The 20,632-nt window shown below is 37.0% G+C and overlaps 1 protein-coding gene and 1 pseudogene across 1 annotated transcript in view; one reads left to right on the forward strand and one right to left on the reverse strand.

Moving 5' to 3' along the window:
• CC2D2B (coiled-coil and C2 domain containing 2B) overlaps nucleotides 1-20,632 on the reverse strand; it is a 140,470-nt gene that overhangs the window by 115,256 nt on the left and 4,582 nt on the right. The window contains exons 2-7 of the mRNA XM_066354598.1: nucleotides 16,177-16,253; nucleotides 15,743-15,820; nucleotides 14,278-14,364; nucleotides 2,725-2,920; nucleotides 1,925-2,061; nucleotides 1,698-1,826 (exon numbers count right to left, since the gene is read on the reverse strand). Of these exons, the coding sequence (XP_066210695.1) occupies nucleotides 1,698-1,826; nucleotides 1,925-2,061; nucleotides 2,725-2,920; nucleotides 14,278-14,364; nucleotides 15,743-15,820; nucleotides 16,177-16,253 (704 nt within the window). The remainder of the gene's footprint in view (nucleotides 1-1,697; nucleotides 1,827-1,924; nucleotides 2,062-2,724; nucleotides 2,921-14,277; nucleotides 14,365-15,742; nucleotides 15,821-16,176; nucleotides 16,254-20,632) is intronic.
• Nucleotides 1,256-1,287, forward strand: LOC136385189 (U6atac minor spliceosomal RNA; annotated as a pseudogene).

A 20,632-nucleotide genomic window follows, 5' to 3' on the forward strand; every position in this document is an offset into this window, starting at 1 on the left:
CATATAGCCTAATTCAGGAATACCCAGCCACTCCCAATAAGAGCCAAGGCTGCACCCACCTAAAAAGATGAACATAAGCCTGAGCCCTCTGTCTGGTTCAGTCTGGTATATAACAGGACAGGTCCTCCAGTCTGCGCCATTGGTGTTATACCTGTTGTTACACTGAAACGATTGCTATCCCACCTCTGACCCGGGCGGCAGAGCCAGCGCCTCTCAAGGACTGCAGTCACCAGTATGATGCCTCCATCTCTCCTCCCTCCTCTCTCCTGAGCTAGGAATCCTTCCTTTCTCTCAATAGGTTGAAGGAAGTCAAGAGAACAGCCATAAAGCTTTTTTTGTTTTGTTTTAACCTTATCTTGTCTCTATTTTCTATGTAAGGGCAACTCAGAGTGGGAAAACATGATCTTGATTGTACCTATAAGATTTAGTTCATTGGTAGTAAGTTGGTCATTAACTAAGCACAACCACCAGGAAAATAAACAGTTTCAGTTTTAAACAACCAAATCATAAATGAACTTTTGGAAATTAAAATTGCTAAGTAGAGATGCTTGTCTTATTAAGCAGATTCAGCTCTAGTCGAATAACTGTGTTGCTTATTTTGGGGGGGGGGTTCTATTGAAGTGACACAAGCCCCTGCCCTTGGTCCTCTCTCATTCAGTACCTACTAATTGAGGTGTTCAGAAGAAGCTAGGAAAGGGAACTGAGATGACGGCTATCTAGCAACAGACAAAGAAAGTGAGTTTACACTGGAGAACAAAAGCTAAAGCTTGGGAGTGACCGTAGACTTCAAATATCTGAAGTGCTGTTGCATAAGTGAAGTACTTTATGAATTCCTTTTGACCAAACAAGGTCAAATGAGTAGTAGTGATCCAGGAGGCAGATTTTAATTCAACACAGAAAACAATAAACAATTACAACTGGCTAGTATACTGAAATGAATTCTCTTGGGAGATGGTAAAGATGCTTGGTGAAGTGACATATACATTTACTCCCAACTCTAGGTCCATTGAATATTGAAATTGTGCTTGGATGATACACTGAAGGGAAAAGTTACTTGTTCAGACCATTGGTTTCCAACTTCGGGATCTGGACATTTATAAAGGTTAATCTGGATGATGGTTAATATTTCTCTAAAACTTGTATATTTTGTATTTTCTTATCATCCTTTTGTTCATTCATTTATTTATGTACTCACTCATTCACTAAGTTTCCACTGTTTCAAGGACCTCTCTCCTCAATAGCAATGGTCTCTGATGTGTTGTATGAAAGGAGAGAAGGTTAGCAATGGTCTCTGATAGTCATGTTAAAATATCTGTGCTATATCTTGAGCAAAATAAAAATAATTCTGTCCTACTATCTTGAGGTAATTAACTTTGATATATTTTCCAGTTTTTATCCATATATATATATACTTATCTACCTATTAATAATTCATTCATAATGTATTTTTATAAAATTAGGATCATATAAAATTCTTCATTTTTATTCACTTCACATTTTACTTTGAGCATTTACCCATATTGTTAAATATTCCTCAGGAACATAATTTTAATGATCACTTAATATTTCATCATAGTTTTGCTGTCATATTACTAGACTTGTTAATATCTTTAAAGGATAAATTAACATCACAAAAATGTAAGTTATAATTGATATTACAAGAATTCTAACCATAATGACAAACTGTTGTTGGTTACCTTCCTGTATATAGTCTTTAGTGCTGGATTTAAAGATTCTTTGCTTATGTTTAGTCTGAATTTCCATGAATATCTAATAGGCGAAGGTAATGATATTATTTTAGCACTTTCTTCAAACCAACACATTCCCTATCAAAAACATTTAAGAAACATAAGTAATTAAATATTTCATCAAAAACAAATGTCACATATAGTGAGTGGTTTAACTTGTTGGCTAGTGCACTTGCCTCTTCTAGTTTAAGCAGGCGATTTTCCATTTTGTTGCACATCTTCTTATATATTTCTGGCTTTCTCTGCACATAGAATCCTTCATCTTCTAAAATGCGTGGCATCATATTTTTTGGCAGTTTACGCTGGTTGACCACTTAATAACAAAACCTATATATTACTTTATTTATTTATTTTTGACAGAGACAGAGAGTCAGACAGAGGGGGATAGATAGGAACAGACAGACAGGAAGGGAGAGAAATGAGAAGCATCAATTCTTTACTGTGGCACTTTTAGTTGTTCATTGATTGCTTTCTCATATGTACCTTGACCGTGGGGCTACAGCAGACCGAGTAACCCCTGCTTGAGCCAGCGGCCTTGGGCTCAAGCTGATGAGCCCTGCTCAAACCAGATGAACCCATGCTCAACCTGCAACTTTGGGGTTTCTAACCTGGGTTCTCCGCGTCCCAGTCTGACGCTCTATCTACTGCACCACCACCTGATCAGGCAAAAACCTATTTATTACTTTAAAATCCCAAATATTAAACTGTTTTTCAACAAACAAGAAGCAAAAGGGATCTCTCATGTACCTACTACTGAAGTCTAGCAGAAAGTCTAAATACATACACACACATCCACACAATGAATGAGTTCTTTTAACCAATTCTCATGAATTCAGGGAAGGCATAAGGAACAAATATAGAAAACATTCTATAATTTTAGATCAGTACTTTTTTATCTATCCTGCATACAAAGAAGCTATTATCCTTTAATATGATTCATTAATGACTTAAATATTTTATTGTAAAATAACTTTACCTGGAGAACTACTTGGCACAAAAATATTTGCCTGTTGTTTTTGGATTTGTTCTTGATTATCTTCATATTCAGCAGCTCTTATTTCAAGTAAATCTGGAAAAATTACTTCCTCCATACAATCTTCATCTTGGCTTTCAGCAAGATGTAAATTATAACCAAGTGAAAAATGTTTTGGGTAACTATCATTTACTGATTTCTGTTGAATGCCAAAAAGAAAAATAAATATCATAATTGTTTTCTGATCCATGCTGCCCAATTCAAGGTTAAATTGAAAATGTTATAATGAAATTTCATGAATATAGAGAAACTCATTTAAGGCTTAATGTTTTATAATATAGTTTTTATATAGCACTTCCTTGCAATTCCATGAAAGACTATTAAAATAGAATTATAATTCAAGCCCCTCCTCTCCTATGGAAAATATTCTGAGATACTGGACTATGACATATCAGTCACTGAGAATTCACAGTGCAGGGCAACGTCCAGAGACATCAGGCCATGTGGTCTTAAACCCCATTTATTTTCCACTATTCAGAAAGCAGCAGTATCTAAAGTGATTGGGGAACATTTCTGCTGGTTTCTGGATAATATTTAAGAAAAAATAAAAGTAAAGAGTCAACACAAAAGTCTATGTCAGAGTGATTATAGTGAAATTCTAAAACATGCTATATGTAAAAGTTACAATCTGAATATAGGTATTGAAAGATATATTACTAAATACAAATATCAACACTTTTATGTCATGATCAGAAATTTTATGAGTTTCTTCACACAAAAAACCAACAATTCATTTTAAATGACTTCATTGTCTAATTTGAAACCCACATATATTGAAAAAGATGAGAGTGTGTGTGAGTCATGCAAATAAAACCCCCTCAATTTTCAAAACCATATATTTAGGGGTAAATAACAATAATTAATTACACAATGCCTTTGAATAGAGGACCTCATATGGACTTGATCTGCTCTGATAAATAAAGTAACATAGTTAAGCATCACCTATGCTCATTTTGAGTCATTACATCATCATACCCTGTCATGAAATCAAGAAAATATTTCATATCCAGTAATCTTTATGGTATCCTTCTCAGAATTCAAACAAAGCATGGCACTGGCTAGAAGCAAGATTTGGGGGAATCACCTCATAGGGGATCTCTTTGAAGATTCCAATCATAAAAACAAAAAGCTCTCTTGGTTCCAGCTTGTGTTCCCATTATCAGTCTTCCTTTGGGCTTTCAACTTGCTTTCAGAGCAAAGGTCTGCCCTGATGGCCAAGTATGTCATGCTTTCCTCTTAAATCCCAGCCTTTTTTTTTTCTTTTTCCTTTATGACCACATAGGTCTCTTTTACATACTCTACTCTACTCAATTTGCCTATTTTTTTAGCCTGAGCCAAAATGAGCCACATCTGACCAACTATTCCTCCCTTAATCTAAGGCTAGCTGCTATCCCAGATCACCTTCTTGGTATTTCCTATGCAGCTTACAACAGAGCAGTGCCTGTGCTCTTAGCTTGTTGTGTCACAGGAAGTATGAGGTTAGAAGGCATCCACCTAAACTTGTGTGCATAAGTCTAGATGGATACACCTGAGCATAGTGTGGTAAACAAAGAGATAATACCCCCCCATCTTACAGAACCATGCCTTATTTGCTGTAGTGTGTGTGATAAGTACTATAGAACTATCTGAAAGTAACCTTGGGCCTTATTCTGGGTTGCCCAGACAACATATTTGGGACCAGGACTCTCCTTTCTCCCAGTAGGAAGAAATCACAATCAAACTCAACCTCCCACAAAATAGTCGCTTTCTCCTTCCTGTGGTAAGGAGAGGACAGTAGTTTCACATGGGCCCCAAAGTCACCAGGTACAGGGCAGATGACTTTTCCACACAACTCTAAACAACCTACATCTAATCTGGGAGTTTCTCATACCAGGTAGGAAAATATAGAGGAACATGAGCAAAGAGGGTGACCAATGAAAGGGACTGACAAATCAGGAGACAATGGGGAAAGACTAATGAGACTGGAGGAAAAGCCAACCAGGGAATGACAGGAGGGGCTGAGGAGTTTGAGAGGAATTTGAAAGAAATGACAGAAATTGCAAGGTTCTGGTATTGGACTAGGATAGATGGAAATGGGAACTCTATTGAGAGTAATAGAGATTAAGAACAATGTGAGGCACTTGGAGAAAGGACAAGGACAACAAAAGGAATCACAGTCTTTGGAGCTGATAGCCTATACTTCCCAGCTCCATATGCTTAGCTTTCTGTACCTGAGTTTCCTCACAAGTAAAACAGAGATGACTATTATGCCTGCTTCAAAGGTTTCTATGAGAATTGAATGATACAACCCACACCAAAAATTCAGCACATCACTGGGCATACAGTAAGCACTCAATAAGTTTTAGGAATTATTATGAACAGCTCAATTCGAAGAGAAGAAGATAGCACAACAACAAAAATTTCATCTCCCCTGGCAGCCATTCCGCAGAGGAGTCCATACCTGCACCGCTCAGATCTCCTGGCTGGACATTGGAAATAGCTTTTGATGGGTTAGGGACTTCATTTGACCCCAAATAATTGCTGATGAAGAGTAGCTTAAAATTCATGGTTTTGGAATGATGTCAGAGTAATGGCAGTGTGGGAGATACTCCTGATCTATTCCCTTGAAATTTCAACAAATTGAACAGCTGTAATGCAGCAAAGGAACCCCAGCTGGGCTCACAGACGCTCCTGAAAGATCTATGCACCAAAGGGACTAAAGGTGAGACAGGGTGAAAAGGGAGGCAGAAGGTAAAATGTATTCATGGTGGCCTTTGGAGAAGAGAGGAGAAAACCTGGACTGGGGTTTGTTTCTGGACTATGGGGAGCAGGGAAGCTTGGGCTCTCGGGATTTTGTCTGAGGGGTATGGAGAGGGGAACTCAAAGTGACTGGGTCTCCTTCTGCCAGGAGGAGTGGTGAAATAGAGGGGCAGAGGGGGAGATAGACCAAAGCGGCCAGAGTACAGGGTCAGAGCCAGTGTTGTCACACTAGGCAGAGACAGAGAAAGCTAAAGTGCGGCACCACAGCCTCCAAGATCCTGCCTTCCTCACCTTGCAGAACGGGGAGTGGTACATACAGACCCCATAACTAGCTCTCCAGAGCCACTCTCTCCCCTGAAGAACAGAGGTGCTCCATGTCTGGTCCCCAGGTCTGTTGAGACGTGGGAAAGAGTGACCAGAAACCTGAGATCACCACTGCTAGAGCCAGAAAGCCAGAAAGCTGAAGCCCTATAGCCAAAGCCATATGGCTGAAGCCATAAAGCCCTCACAACATGCCCCACCCACCAATGAGACTGCGACTTTGCCTACATCATTGTGACAGCAACAGGTCAGGAACTTCAGAGAGCTAAAAGTTGTAATACAGTAACACTTACTGGAAGAAACCTCTCAAAACCTAAATTTATTTATCCTTTTTCCCCCTTTTTCTTTTTTTTCTTCTTATTACTTTTTCTCTTTTTCCCTTTTCAATTTCATTTTCTTTAATTTTTATATCTTCTAAACATTTTGTAAGTGCTTTTTTATTTGTTTTTTGTTTGCTTTCAGTAGTTTTTCTGTGGTTTCTCCTCTTGTCATCATTTTTTAAAATTTTTTATTGTATTTTTTTATGTTAATTTTTCATTTTTTAAGTTGTTTGTTTGCTAGGGCTTTTAACAATACCACTCTCAAATGCCATGAAGGAAGAAGATATCAAACACCATGGCTACACAAGACAGAGACATAGCTCAGAAAGAAAATAAAATATCTCCAAAAAATGTCTCAATCCATAGAAACCTTGGAGTTAAATGATAGAGAATTCAAAATTGAAGTTCTGAAATATTTAACAAGATGCGAGAAGACACCAATAGGCAACTTAATGACCTCAGAAAACAAATTAATGAACAAGACTAATACCTCATCAAGGAGATTAAAACTTAAAAAAAAAAAGACGAAGAACTCAATACATGAATTGAACACCAAGGTAGCAAGTTTAGCTAATAGAACAAGCCAGATAAAGAAAGAATCAGTGACATCAAACACAGGCAACTAGAGATGCTACAGAGAGAAGAGGAGATAGACTCACAACTTAAAAAAACTGAAAGCACTCTACAAGAATTGTCTGACTCCACCAGAAAGAGCAATATAAGAATAATGGGTATATCAGAAGAAGAAGAAAGGGAGAAGGGAATGGAGAGCCTATTCAAACAAATAATTGATGAAAATTTGCCAAGTCTATGGAAAGAGTTAGAGCCTTGAATCCAAGAAGTAAACAGAACACCAAGTTACTGCAATCCAAACAGACCTATTTCAAGATACATCGCAATAAAATTGTCAAAAATCAATGACAGAGAAAGAATCCTCAAGGCAACTAGGGAAAAGAAGAACATAACATATAAAGGAAAGCCCATTAGGTTATTATCAGACTTTTCTGCAGAAACTCTACAAGCCAGAGGAGAGTGGACTCAAACATTCAAAGTACTGAAAGAGAGGAATTACCAGCCAAGAATACAATATCCATCAAAATTACCCTTCAAATATGAAGGAGAAATAAAAACATTTACAGACATACAGAGCCGAGGGAATTTATCACCAGAAAACTCACACAGCAGGAAATACACAAGGGGGTTATTCAACCAGATACAAAGATCAAAACAAATCTAAACTACAAGTAGAAGTTCCAACAAGGTCACAAAAAAACAAGGATAATCTGTGAAAACAATAACATAAAAGGGAAGAGGATAAAAATCTGCAGTAGCAAAGGAAGATGGAGTGCATAAGCATTACCAAGACAAATCTTGTACATAGGAACATTTTTCTCTTAACCCTTTGAGTACTGAGTTTTTTTCATGCTCGCTGACCCCCAGGAATGAGGGTTTTTTTAAGTAAAATTAGTTACAGTTACAGTTTTATTAGCTTAAACAAACATGGTTACCATGTTTGTTTAATAACCAATTTATGGAAATAAGAAGAACATACATTTGCTTTTTTTTAATGTTGCCTTACACATTTTTAAAATAAAATTTTTTGCACGATAGTACTCTGGATGGTCAGGAAGCATGAGTTCATACATGAATGTTTGCACAACTCAAAGGGTTAATAACCTAATGGTAACCACCCACAAAAAAGTCACTACTGAAACACACAGCTTAGGCCCTGGCCGGTTGGCTCAGCGGTAGAGCGTCGGCCTAGCGTGCGGAGGACCCGGGTTCGATTCCCGGCCAGGGCACACAGGAGAAGCGCCCATTTGCTTCTCCACCCCTCCGCCGCGCTTTCCTCTCTGTTTCTCTCTTCCCCTCCCGCAGCCAAGGCTCCATTGGAGCAAAAGATGGCCCGGGCGCTGGGGATGGCTCTGTGGCCTCTGCCCCAGGCGCTAGAGTGGCTCTGGTCGCAACATGGCGACGCCCAGGATGGGCAGAGCATCGCCCCCTGGTGGGCAGAGCGTCGCCCCCTGGTGGGCGTCCCGGGTGGATCCCGGTCGGGCGCATGCGGGAGTCTGTCTGACTGTCTCTCCCTGTTTCCAGCTTCAGAAAAATGAAAAAAAAAAAAAAAAAAAAAAAAAAAAAAAAAAAAAAAAAAAAAGAAACACACAGCTTAAAAAAAAAGAAAAGAAAAACGGGAAAGAAGTATGGGATACCACAAAACAAAAAACAACTGAAAGAAACAAAAAAATAGAAGAACCAAACAAGACACAGAGCATCCAGAAAACAAAACATAAAATGTCTATAGGAAATCCTCAAGTGTCAATAATTACCTTAAAGGTAAATAGACTGAACTCACCAATAAAGAGACACAGTAGCAGATTAGATCAAAAAGCAAAACCCAAACATATGCTGCTGCCTTCAACAGACACATGTAAGCTGGAAGGACAAAAGTAGATTCAAAGTGGAAGGTTGGAAAACGATTCTCCAAGCAAATGATCTCCAAAAAAAAGCAGGTGTAGCCATACTTATATCTGACAATGTTGACTTCAAGAAAACAAAGGTATCCAGAGACAAAGATGGACATTTCATAATGGTAAAAGGTACATTGTATCTGGAATACATAACACTTTTTAATATATATGCACCGAAACAGGGAACAACAAAATATATAAGACATATACTAACTGATCTAAAAATAGAAGCAGACAAAAATACGATCATACTTGGAGATTTCAACACATCATTGACAGCTTTAGATAGATCATCCAAACAGAAAATCAATAAAGAAATATTGGCCTTAAACAACACTCTGGACTAAATGGACATAATAGAAATTTATAGGACACATCATCCCAAAACGTCAGATTATACATTCTTCTCCAGTGTGCATGGAGCATTCTCAGGCATAGACCATATGTTGGGCTACAAAACTAACATCAATAAATTCAGGAAGATTGAAATTATACCAAGCATATTTTCTGATCATAAGGCTTTGAAATTAGAATTCAACTATAAAAAGGAAGTAAAGAAACCCACAAAAACGTGGAAATTAAACAACGCACTTTTTTTTTTTTGTACTTTTCTGAAGCTGGAAACGGGGAGGCAGTCAGACAGACTCCCGCATGCGCCCGACCGGGATCCACTCGGCACGCCCACCAGGGGGCGATGCTCTGCCCATCTGGGGTGTCGCTCTGTCGCGACCAGAGCCACTCTAGCGCCTGGGGCAGAGGCCAAGGAGCCATCCCCAGTGCCCAGGCCATCTTTTGCTCCAATGGAGCTTCGGCTGCGGGAGGGGAAGAGAGAGACAGAGAGGAAGGAGAGGGGGAGGGGTGGAGAAGCAGATAGGCGCCTCTCCTGTGTGCCTTGGCCGGGAATCGAACCCGGGACTTCCGCACGCCAGGCTGACGCTCTACCACTGAGCCAACCAGCCAGGGCTAAACAATGCACTTTTAAAAAATGACTGGGTCAAAGAAGAAATAAAAGCAGAGATCAAAAGACATACAGACAAATGAAAATGACAACATGACACGTCAAAATTTCTGCAATGCAGCAAAAGCAGTAATAAGAGAGATGTTTATATCAAGTATATCAAAAAACAAGAGAGATCCCAAGTAAACAACCTAACATCATATCTTATGGAACTAGAAAAAGAAGAACAAAGGCAACCCACCCAAAATCAGCAGAAGAAAGGAAATAGTAAAAATTAGAACAAAACTAAATGAAATAGAGAACAAAAAAACTATCGAAAAAATTAATACTACAAAAAACTGGTTCTTTGAAAAGATCAATAAAATCTACAAAACAATGGCTAGATTCACTAAGGAAAAAAAGAGGAAGGACTCATATAAACAAAATTCAAAAAGAAAGAGGAGAAATTACTATAGACATCATAGATATACAAAGGCTCATAGTAGAATATTATGAAAGATTATATGCCACCAAATTCAACAACCTAGAGGAAATGGATAAATTCCTAGAACTATACAATCTTGCTAGACATGAAGTGGAAAACCTAAATAGACCTATAAACAGGGAGGAAATAGAAACAACTATCAAAAACCTCCCCACTGCTGGTGGGAATGCAGACTGGTGCAGCCACTGTGGAAAACAGTATGGAGATTCCTCAAAAAATTAAAAATGGAACTGCTTTTTGACCCAACCATCCCACTTTTAGGAATATATCCCAAGAACAATGTATCACTGATTCAAAAAGAGAAATGCACCCCATGTTTATGGCAGCATTGTTCACAATAGCAAAGTTCTGGAAACAGCCCAAGTGTCCATCAGTAGACGTGTGGATTAAAAAGCTGTGGTACATATACACAATGGAATACTATGGGGCCATGAAAGAGAAGTAAATATTACCTTTTGCAACAACATAGATGGACCTGGAAACTATTATGTTAAGTGAAATAAGCCAGGCAGAGAAAGAAAAATATCATATGACCTCACTCATTTGATGAATGCAAGGAACAATGTGAACTGAGGAACAGAATTAAACCTGAAGGGAAGGGGGAAGGGAGTTGTTAGGAGGGGGAAAGGGAGATGTTTATGAGAATATGGGGGAGAGGTGATGCATTCGAGGAGACACTAGAATCTATGTAAACACAATAAATTAAATTAAAAAAATAAAAATTCAAAAACCTCCTCAAAAACAAAAGTCCAGGACTAGATGGCTACACTGGTGAATTCTACCAAACATTCAAAGAATATTTGGTACCTATCCTTCTCAAAGTCTTCTAAAACACAAAAGAAGAAGCAATACTCTTCAACACATTTTATGAGGCCAACATAACCCTCATAGCAAAACCTGGCAAGGACAACACAAAAAAAGAAAATTATAGACCAAGATCTCTAATGAATACAGATGCAAAATTTCTGAACAAAATACTAGCAAATCAAATAAAACAACACATTTAAAAAAATCACGATCAAGTGGGATTCATTTCAGAAGCACAAGGATGGTTCAACATACAGATATCAATCAACATAATACACCACATCAACAAAACAAAGAATAGAAATCATATGGTCCTATTAATAGATACAGAAAAGGTATGTGATAAGATACAACATCCTGTTATGTTTAAAATACTCACTAAAATTAAAATAGAAGTAAAGTACCTCAACATAATTAAGGCCATATATGAAAAACCATTAGCTATGTCATAATAAATGGTGAAAACAGGAAGGCTTTTCCTCTAAAATTAGTAATAAGACAAGGTTGTCCACACTCTCCACTCTTATTCAACCATAGTTCTGGAAGTTTTAGCCAGAGCAATCAAGCAAGAGAAAGAAATAAAAGGCATCCATATTGGGAAAGAAGAAGTAAAGGTATCACTTTTTGCAGATGACATGATCCTGTATGTAGAAAACCCCAAAGACTCCACCAAAAAAATTATTAGAAACAATAACCCAATACTGTAAAGTCTCAGTATACAAAATTAATATACAAAAATCTATTGCTTTTCTATATGCCAACGATGAAACTTCTGAAAATGAACTAAAAATATTCATTTTGCAATAGTAACAAAATAAATAACATGCCTAGGAATAAACATAACAAAGAATGTGAAGGACCTATATACGGAAAACTACAAAACATTATTGAAAGAAACTAAAAAACACACAATGAAATGGAAACATATTTCATTTTCATGGATTGGAAGAATCAACATAGTTAAAATGGCCATATTACCCAAAGCAATATACAAATTTAATGCAATCCCCATCAAAATCTCAACGTCACTTTTTTAGAGAAATAGAACAAAAAATTATCATGTTTATATGGAACCATAAAGAAGCCTGAATAGCCAAAGCAATCCTGAGGGAAAAGGAAGCTGGAGGTATCACACTTCCTGATTTCAAATTATACTATAGAGCAATAGTCCCCAACCTTTTTTGGGCCACAGACCGGTTTAATGTTAGAAAATATTTTCACAGACCAGCCTTTAGGATGGGACGGATAAATGTATCACGTGACCGAGACAAGCGTCAAGAGTGAGTCTTAGACGGATGTAACAGAGGGAATCTGGTCATTTTAAAAATAAAACATCGTTCAAACTTAAATACAAATAAAACAGAAATAATGTAAGTTATTTATTCTTTCTCTGTGGACTGGTACCAAATGGCCCATGGACCAGTATGGTCTGCGGCCCAGGGGTTGGGGACCACTGCTATAGAGCCATGATAATCAAAACAGCATGGTATTGGCAAAAAAACCCAGACATACAGACCAATGAAACAGAATCGAGAGCCCAGAAATAAAACCTCATATATATGGACAAATCATTTTCGACAAAGGAGCCAAAAACATACAATGGAGAAAAGAATGCTTCTTCAATAAATGGTGCTGGCAAAATTGAACAGCCACATGCAAAAAAAATGAAATTTGACTAGTTTGTTCCCCTGAACAAAATTTAATTTCAAATGGATCAAAGACCTAAATATAAGATCCAAAACAATAAATTACACAGAAGAAAACATAGGTACTAAACTCATGGACCTTGGCCATAGAGAACAATTTATGAATTTGACCGTGAAAGCAAAAATAAATTAAAGGACTATATCAAACTAAAAAGCTTCTGCACGGCAAAAGAAACTGACAATAAAACAAATAGGCAGCCAACTAAATGGGAGATATTTGCAAACAACAGTTCAGATAAGGGGCTAATATCCAAAAAATATATAAAGAGCTCACAAAGCTCAGCAACAAACAAGCAAACAATCCAATTAAAAAATGGGGAAGAAGGTCCTGGCCGGTTGGCTCAGTGGTAGAGCGTCGGCCTGGCGTGCAGAAGTCCAGGGTTTGATTCCCGGCCAGGGCACACAGGAGAGGCGTCCATCTGCTTCTCCACCCCTCCCCCTCTCCTTCCTCTCTGTCTCTCTCTTCCCCTCCCGCAGCCGAGGCTCCATTGGAGCAAAGATGGCCCAGGCGCTGGGGATGGCTCCTTGGCCTCTGCCCCAGGCGCTAGAGTGGCTCTGGTCGCGGCAGAGCAATGCCCCAGAGGGGCAGAGCATCGCCCCCTGGTGGGCAGAGCGTCGCCCCCTGGTGGGTGTGCCGGGTGGATCCCGGTCGGGCGCATGCGGGAGTCTGTCTGACTGTCTCTCCCCATTTCTAGCTTCAGAAAAATATATTAAAAAAAAAAATGGGGAAGAAGACCTGAACAGACACTTCTCCCAAGAGGACATACAGATGGCCAACGGATATATGAAAAAATGCTCATCCTCACTAGCTATTTGAGAAATTCAATTCAAAACTACATACAATGAGATACCACCTCCCACCTGTGTGATTGGCTATTAGATTCTACAAGACAGGTAATAACACGTGTTGGAAAGGCTGTGGAGAAAAAGGAACCTTCATTCACTGCTGGTGGGAATGCAGATTAGTACAGTCATTATAGAACAAAGTATGGTGGTTCCTCAAAAAAATAAGACTAGAATTACCATATGACCCAGCAATCCCTCTACTGGGTGTCTACCCCCAAAACTCAAAACATTGGTATGTAAAGACACATGCACCCCATGCTCATCGCAGCATTATTCACAGTGGCCAAGTCATGAAAGCAACTAAAGTGTTCCTTGATAGAGGATTGGATAAAGAAGATGTGGTACATATGTACAACGGAATACTACTCAGTCATAAGAAATTATGACATAGTGACATTTATGACAACATGGATGGACTCTGAGAACATTATACTGAGTGAAATAAGTAAATCAATAAAAGCTAAGAACACATAGGTGGGATATAAAACTGAGACTCATGGACATAGATTAAAGTGAAGTGCTTACCAAGGGGAGGGGATTTGGAGAAGGGAATGGGGGAGAGGGTGGGAAGAAGGATGTAAAGGAGGACAAATATAAGGTGATGGAAAATGATTCGACGTTGGGTGATAGGTATACAACGTAATCAACAATTCAAATGCTATAGAAATGTTTCCCTGAAACCTATGTACTCATTTATCAATGTCACCCTGTTAAAGTTAATTTTATAAATAAAATTTAAAAATTAAAAAAAAAAATCATCTTCCATTCAAGGATTTCATTCTTCGCCCTTAATAAGGGTTATTTTTCCTGAGCAGGAGGATGTGGGAGGAAGGGGAACAAATCCAACCTGCTCTGAAGACTGGCCCAAGGCTGAGCCTTCTTCACCGATACTCAGAGAGAAAAACGAAAAGCCAGCATCCAATGAGACTTCAGTCTGTGGGTGAAACAATGGTAAAACAGTATCAATGTTAAAATGAATACTTTTTCTGCTTATAAGTGAAAGAAATACCCTTCTGCAATAAGGTAAATATTAATTATTATCTAATTCACAAACAAGGAGCAGCAGGAGAGAAAATATCAAGTTATATTTAACTACAAGTACGGTTTATAAATTTTTGTTTTGTTCTTAAGGTTCTGGTAAATGCAATTAAAAACAGGAAAGAGTCCAAATATTCTCCATCTTCCCGAACTACCTCTTCACTCTGGTCAGAGTATTAAGAGCATTACCCTACAGTTCAATCAAAATGTGGGCTCAGGGCAAATTCTTTTTTTCTCTCCCTGTTTCCGGTGCTCTCACTTATATGTATGCTCACACACAAGTACCACTTCACCCTTCTACGTAGAATATTTTGTGGAGTAAGAGGTATTTAAAAGTATTAAAAGTGACATATTCATAGTCATAAATTTGATAAATAAGCTCTCCTTTTCAATACTTTAAAGTCTTAATCTTTTAAATGTAAAGCACTTATCACTTCTTTCTCATACACGCATGACCATACATGCATAGTCAGACATATTAAAATGAACTGTTTTCATTGATACGTAAAGACACATGCAGCCCCATGTTTATTGCAGCATTGTTCACAGTGGCCAGGACATGGAAACAACCAAAAATCCCATCAATAGATGACTGGATAAAGAAGATGTGGCACATATACACTATGGAATACTACTCAGCCATAAGAAATGATGACATTGGAACATTTACAGCAAAATGGTGGGATCTTGATAACATGATACGAAGCGAAATAAGTAAATCAGAAAAAACCAGGAACTGCATTATTCCATACGTAGGTGGGACATAAAAGTGAAACTAAGAGACATTGATAAGAGTGTGGTGGTTACGGGGGGGGGGGGGGTAAAGGGGAATGGGAGAGGGAAAGAGGGAGGGGGAGGGGCACAAAGAAAACAAGATAGAAGGTGACAGAGGACAATCTGACTTTGGGTGATGGGTATGCAACATAATTGAACGACAAGATAACTTGGACTTGTTATCTTTGAATATATGTATCCTGATTTATTGATGTTACCCCATTAAAAAAATAAAATTATTTAAAAAAAATGAACTGTTTTCAGGAGGTTTGAGAGAGAAATTAATTCTATAAGAAAAGGTAAAATTCAGTCATTAGGAGTCAAAAACTTTAGAAATACATAAAAATAAACTTATTTTATACTCTATTTGTATCTAGCTGTCTAAAATTGAATTATAATGTTGATTGTATAATTCTATAAATTTACTAAAAATCACTGTCATATACTTAAAATGAGTGAATTACTGCTATATTAAAGTATACCTCAATAAAGCTTAAAACGAAGTTATTCACCCTAGACCACTGATTTATTTTATTATCAATGAGCAGACGAGTTGAAGATTTTTCACTTTGATTAATCTAAAACAACATAAATGTTATAGACAACTTCATCTTCACAGATTTAGACATAATTGTACTCGTGTCTTTTATTCAAAATGGATAAAAACCAAGACTTCTCAATGTTTTCCTTATAAAATATTTTATATACATGTTTTCCCCGTGAGATGGCATAATTACCATGACCAAATCACTTAACTTTTCTTGGCTTTAGGTTTGGGGGGGGGGAGCATGTAAAGGAACTTGAAGTTTTGGGATTTAAGGAGCATTATTACTAAGACTGAAATTTGGCTCTTTTCTTAACAAAAAGAAAAGTTAATTTGATACATATTGCATTTAAACAGTAAATTTAAAAACAGAAAAGAAATAAGCATTACCTTAGCATCTTTTAGTTTTTCTTTTACTGTGCCTCTCAATGTTTCTATTATGTTTTGATTTTCTTCTCCATCTAAACCTATCAAGAAGTCAACATAATACAGAGTTCATGATGCTTTTTTATTTTTTCAGGTGTGCAATTCTATATCACATCATCTAAATATTGTACTGTGTGTTCACCACCCCATGTCAGGTCTCTGTCCATCACCATTTATGCCCACTTTACCCTTTCCTACCTCCCCCCAACCCCCTTGCAGGACACTTTAAAAAAATAATTAAACAGCAATAGCAGCAAAAGTACTTATTAAATAGCTAAATTGCATGCATTTTTAACGATCATGATAATTATGCAGACTTGGTCACTGTCCCATGAAAGCTTAGAACCTAAGACAAATAGAAGTCTCTTTCCCTTTTCCATCTGGAATGAGCACCTTTATGCATGGTCAGGACTGAATTTTGTTTCCTCTATTCTTAGCTATTGGCAATAGCCTCTTTTTTTTTTTTTTTTTTGTAGTTAGGCATAAACAAACAAACAAAAAACTCAGAAAAGCAAATCTTTATCTTTTTTGCCTTTGGGAAAAATAATCTATGAGAACAGTCAAATTTTATAGACTGCTGTACAGAATATACAAATATCAAAGAAGGTTACTTCATCTTAATGAAACTGAAGAGAAAGGAATCTAAAAGGAAAAGATAAGTCTAAAATTTCTGACCCCTACTTCTGCCAGCTCTTAGACTCAAACAGTCTTGTAGGGTATAAGGAAGACTCCAGCTGTTGTGTGCATCCCAAACTATGTGCTATTTTCTGCTCATCCACCAGATGATCTACCAGATGACTGAGAAAGACAGGAGCTGCACTATCCTCAGTAGAGTAGAATGCGGAAGACCTTTCGGTCATTTTGCCTTACATGTTTTTTTCTTCTTCTCCTTGCTTCTGAGTACTTAAAGATTGAATAGAGGATGGTGGAAAGAAAGGGTACACAAAAGTTAAGTCACTATAGGTCATGAGAATCTTCATTCTTCATTGCAGTATTTCCTGGTATAATTTAAACTTTACTAGTTGGTTTTTTTATACTGTATTCCCAGAACTTAGAATGGCAGGTGGCATAGAATATGTGCTCAATAATGATGAATGAACCAGGGTTTAACCATTATTTATATTTTTTCCTTGAGAGTTTCCTGAAGCAGGTTCTGTATCTATCTCTATGTCCTAACACAGTCAAAAATACTAGTGGACCCTCCAAGTTTGCAAAGAGAGAGAAAACAAAATCTTAATAAACAAAATTGTATTATATAGACTTTACTAATTATTTATTTATGCCCATCTTGTATTATCTAGGCAATTTTGTTTCTATTTGAATTCATCTCAATAAACTTGTGTTCCCAGCTGAAACCCTAGGATAGTATTAGTCATTTACATCTTTTAAAAATAAAAACCAACAGTATCAGAGTTATGGTATACTTATTGAGGACCTTTTTGGCGATGCTTGTCTACATTTACTTCTACTGCAATGTTCTCTCTCTCTGCTGACATCTGCAAAAAAGGGGGGAGGAGGTGAAGATTACCTTGTATCTTTTTTGTTTTGGCATTAAACATATTTTCAAATGTTCATCAACCCTTTTAAAGTCTTCTTTTTTAAAATGCCAAGTCATAGCCTTTGCCTATTTTCTTAAATTTCATCTTTTTATCAGTTGGTATGAGCTCTTTATATATGGTGGACTTTAAGAAATTGCTCTTAGTAATGTCAAAAGGAACCTTTAATGATAAAATCCAATGGTTAGTTCCTAGTGGTCTTATACTGCCTACTTCATATATATTTTAGGAGGTTCAAATCAGATCAGACATATAAAAATACTTTGAAACTCAACATTGTATCAGTGTTATATTTTACCTGCTTGCTCTATAGAATCTGATAATGCTGGGCACCTTTATTTTCTGAAAACTTTCTGTATCCTTGACCTTTTCCCTCTACTTCTCTGACCACTTACTCCCTGTATCCTTCAATGGTCACACTTCTCATAGCTTAAATGTGGGCTCATTCTAAGGCTTTAGAGAGTATATGTATTCCCATAGTTTCCTAAATCTGTTTCCAATCTTGACTGTTCTCCTGAACACCATATTTCTAGCTGCCTACTAGTATTTGTAATCGAATGTCCTACTATTATCAATATGCTAAAATGAGCATTTATTGTTTTTGCAGACTTTTAAACCTCAATATTCTAAAATAAATCATACTAACAATGTTAAACCCTCTTTTAGAATGATATGGATGAGTTCTACATGTTAAAAAATGAACAATGAGAGACATTAGGTATTGTTTGGTATATCAGATATGTTATAAAGAGCACTAGAGGTGAGTTACTTATATATTTACTTATTTATTTATTCCTTTACTTAAATGTTCATTTATTTGTTGTCAGCCAGTCAGCAATCCAGTCAGTTCCTGTTTCTCATGTTAAATTTAAGAAATAGAATGGTAAAAGACTCGTTATATAATAGCTGTACATACATGCTAACCAAACTCATGAACAGTTGGGAGTGGAAAGAACAAGCAGACATTTATCAGCTTTCCCATCACAGTCAATATATGGCTCTGTGTCATAAGCCAAAGCAGGGTATTGACACAATCCTTGTAAAGACATTATTATTACAACAAGCATCTTTTCTACAAACTTTGAGAGAACTTCAAAATCCACCAGTGGTTCCTGTACCATCAGAACTACCAAATAAAGTCAACATGAACTAAGAGGTTCTGTTCTTATTAAACTTTCAGTACCCTTCTCAACACAACTAAAAATACCTAATTCTACTCTACACCAGGGGCAGTCAACCCTTTTATACCTACCGCCCACTTTTGTATCTCTATTAGTAGTAAAATTTTCTAACCACCCACCAGTTCCACAGTAATGGTGATTTGTAAAGTAGGGAAATAACTTTACTTTATAAAATTTATAAAGCAGAGTTACAGCAAGTTAAGCATATAATAATGATTACTTACCAAGTACTTTATGTCGGATTTTCGCTAAGTTTGGCAGAATAAATCTCTATAAAATAACTTACTATAGTAAGTTATCTTTTTATTTATACTTTGGTTGCTCAGCTACCACCCACCATAAAAGCTGGAACACCCACTAGTGGGGACCAGGTTGACTACCACTGCTCTAGACCAATGTACAGTAACCCTTGAAGGTATGATGGGATATCAGCTCTGGCAAGTGATTGCTAGAGGTCTCCCTTTAATTCCCAAAAACCTCACCTAGGATTCCTAGGATTATAACTTTCCCACCACAACTAGGAGGCAGAAATAAAATATGAACCTTAATTAGAGTTACTTTAAAAGACATGTAAATATCAGTCCTATATATATTTTACTCACTGACTAAAAAAAGAAAAATATTTTGAGCAAAGCAGAAAATGGATTCCTGAGTGGCTGAGGATAGATAAATTAACATTTAAATAAGAGAATAAATAAATAAGTAAATACATAAATAACTCACCTCTAATGCTCTTTATTATATAACTGACAGACCAAACAATTAATCCCTAACAGCTCTCATTATTTTTTAACATATAGAATCAAATATATCACATTTTTCAGGATTATACTACATTGATAATTGAGTAATTTAGTATAATCAACATCCTTATAAGCTCCATTAATACCTTATATATTTTTTTAATATCTCCTTTTTCTTTTGAGATCTTTTTCATGGTGGTTCTTTAATTTCTACTTTCTAAATAAATAAAAAATAGTCTTAAGAATGATATATTGCTAAAGGAAAGAAACTATTAAGACACTTGAGATAAATGTCATTTAAATTTTTTAATGTAACTGAAAATTAAAGAAATATGCTCTCACCTTTAGTGTTTAATAGAAATTTTGGTTAACGCAATAAGACATGTAAAACAATAGGTATAACTATTGGAAAGAAGACAAAATTATCTTTGTAGAAATAGGCTTTTGTACATAGAAAACCCAGACACTCAAGAAAAAAAAAAGCTTAGACATAATTATAAAGTTCTTATGTGGCAAAATTAAAGGATATATGACAAAGTTAATAGCTTCCCTATATGCTAAGATCACTTCATAATAGCAATAGAAAATATTTTTCAAAATACCTAGGAATGGTATTTTGCCTCAGTGGTAGAATGCTGGCCTGGAGTGTGGAAGTCTCAGGTTTAATTCCTGGTCAGGGCACACAGGAGAATCGACCATCTGCTTCTCCACCTCTCCCTCTTCTCTCTCTCTCCGCTTTCTCTCTCTCTTCCCCTCCCGCACCCATGGCTCAAAAGGTTTGAGCAAGTTGGCCCCAGGTGCTGAGGATGGCTCCATAGCCTCGCCTCAGATGCTAAAATAGTTCAGTTACCAAACAAAGCAGCAGCCTCATATGGGCACAGAATTGCCAAGCAGGGGCTTGCCCCATGGATCTTGGTCAGAGAGCATGCAGGAGTCTGTC

Source organism: Saccopteryx leptura, chromosome 13 (genome assembly GCF_036850995.1).
Source record: "Saccopteryx leptura isolate mSacLep1 chromosome 13, mSacLep1_pri_phased_curated, whole genome shotgun sequence".
NCBI lineage: Eukaryota > Metazoa > Chordata > Mammalia > Chiroptera > Emballonuridae > Saccopteryx > Saccopteryx leptura.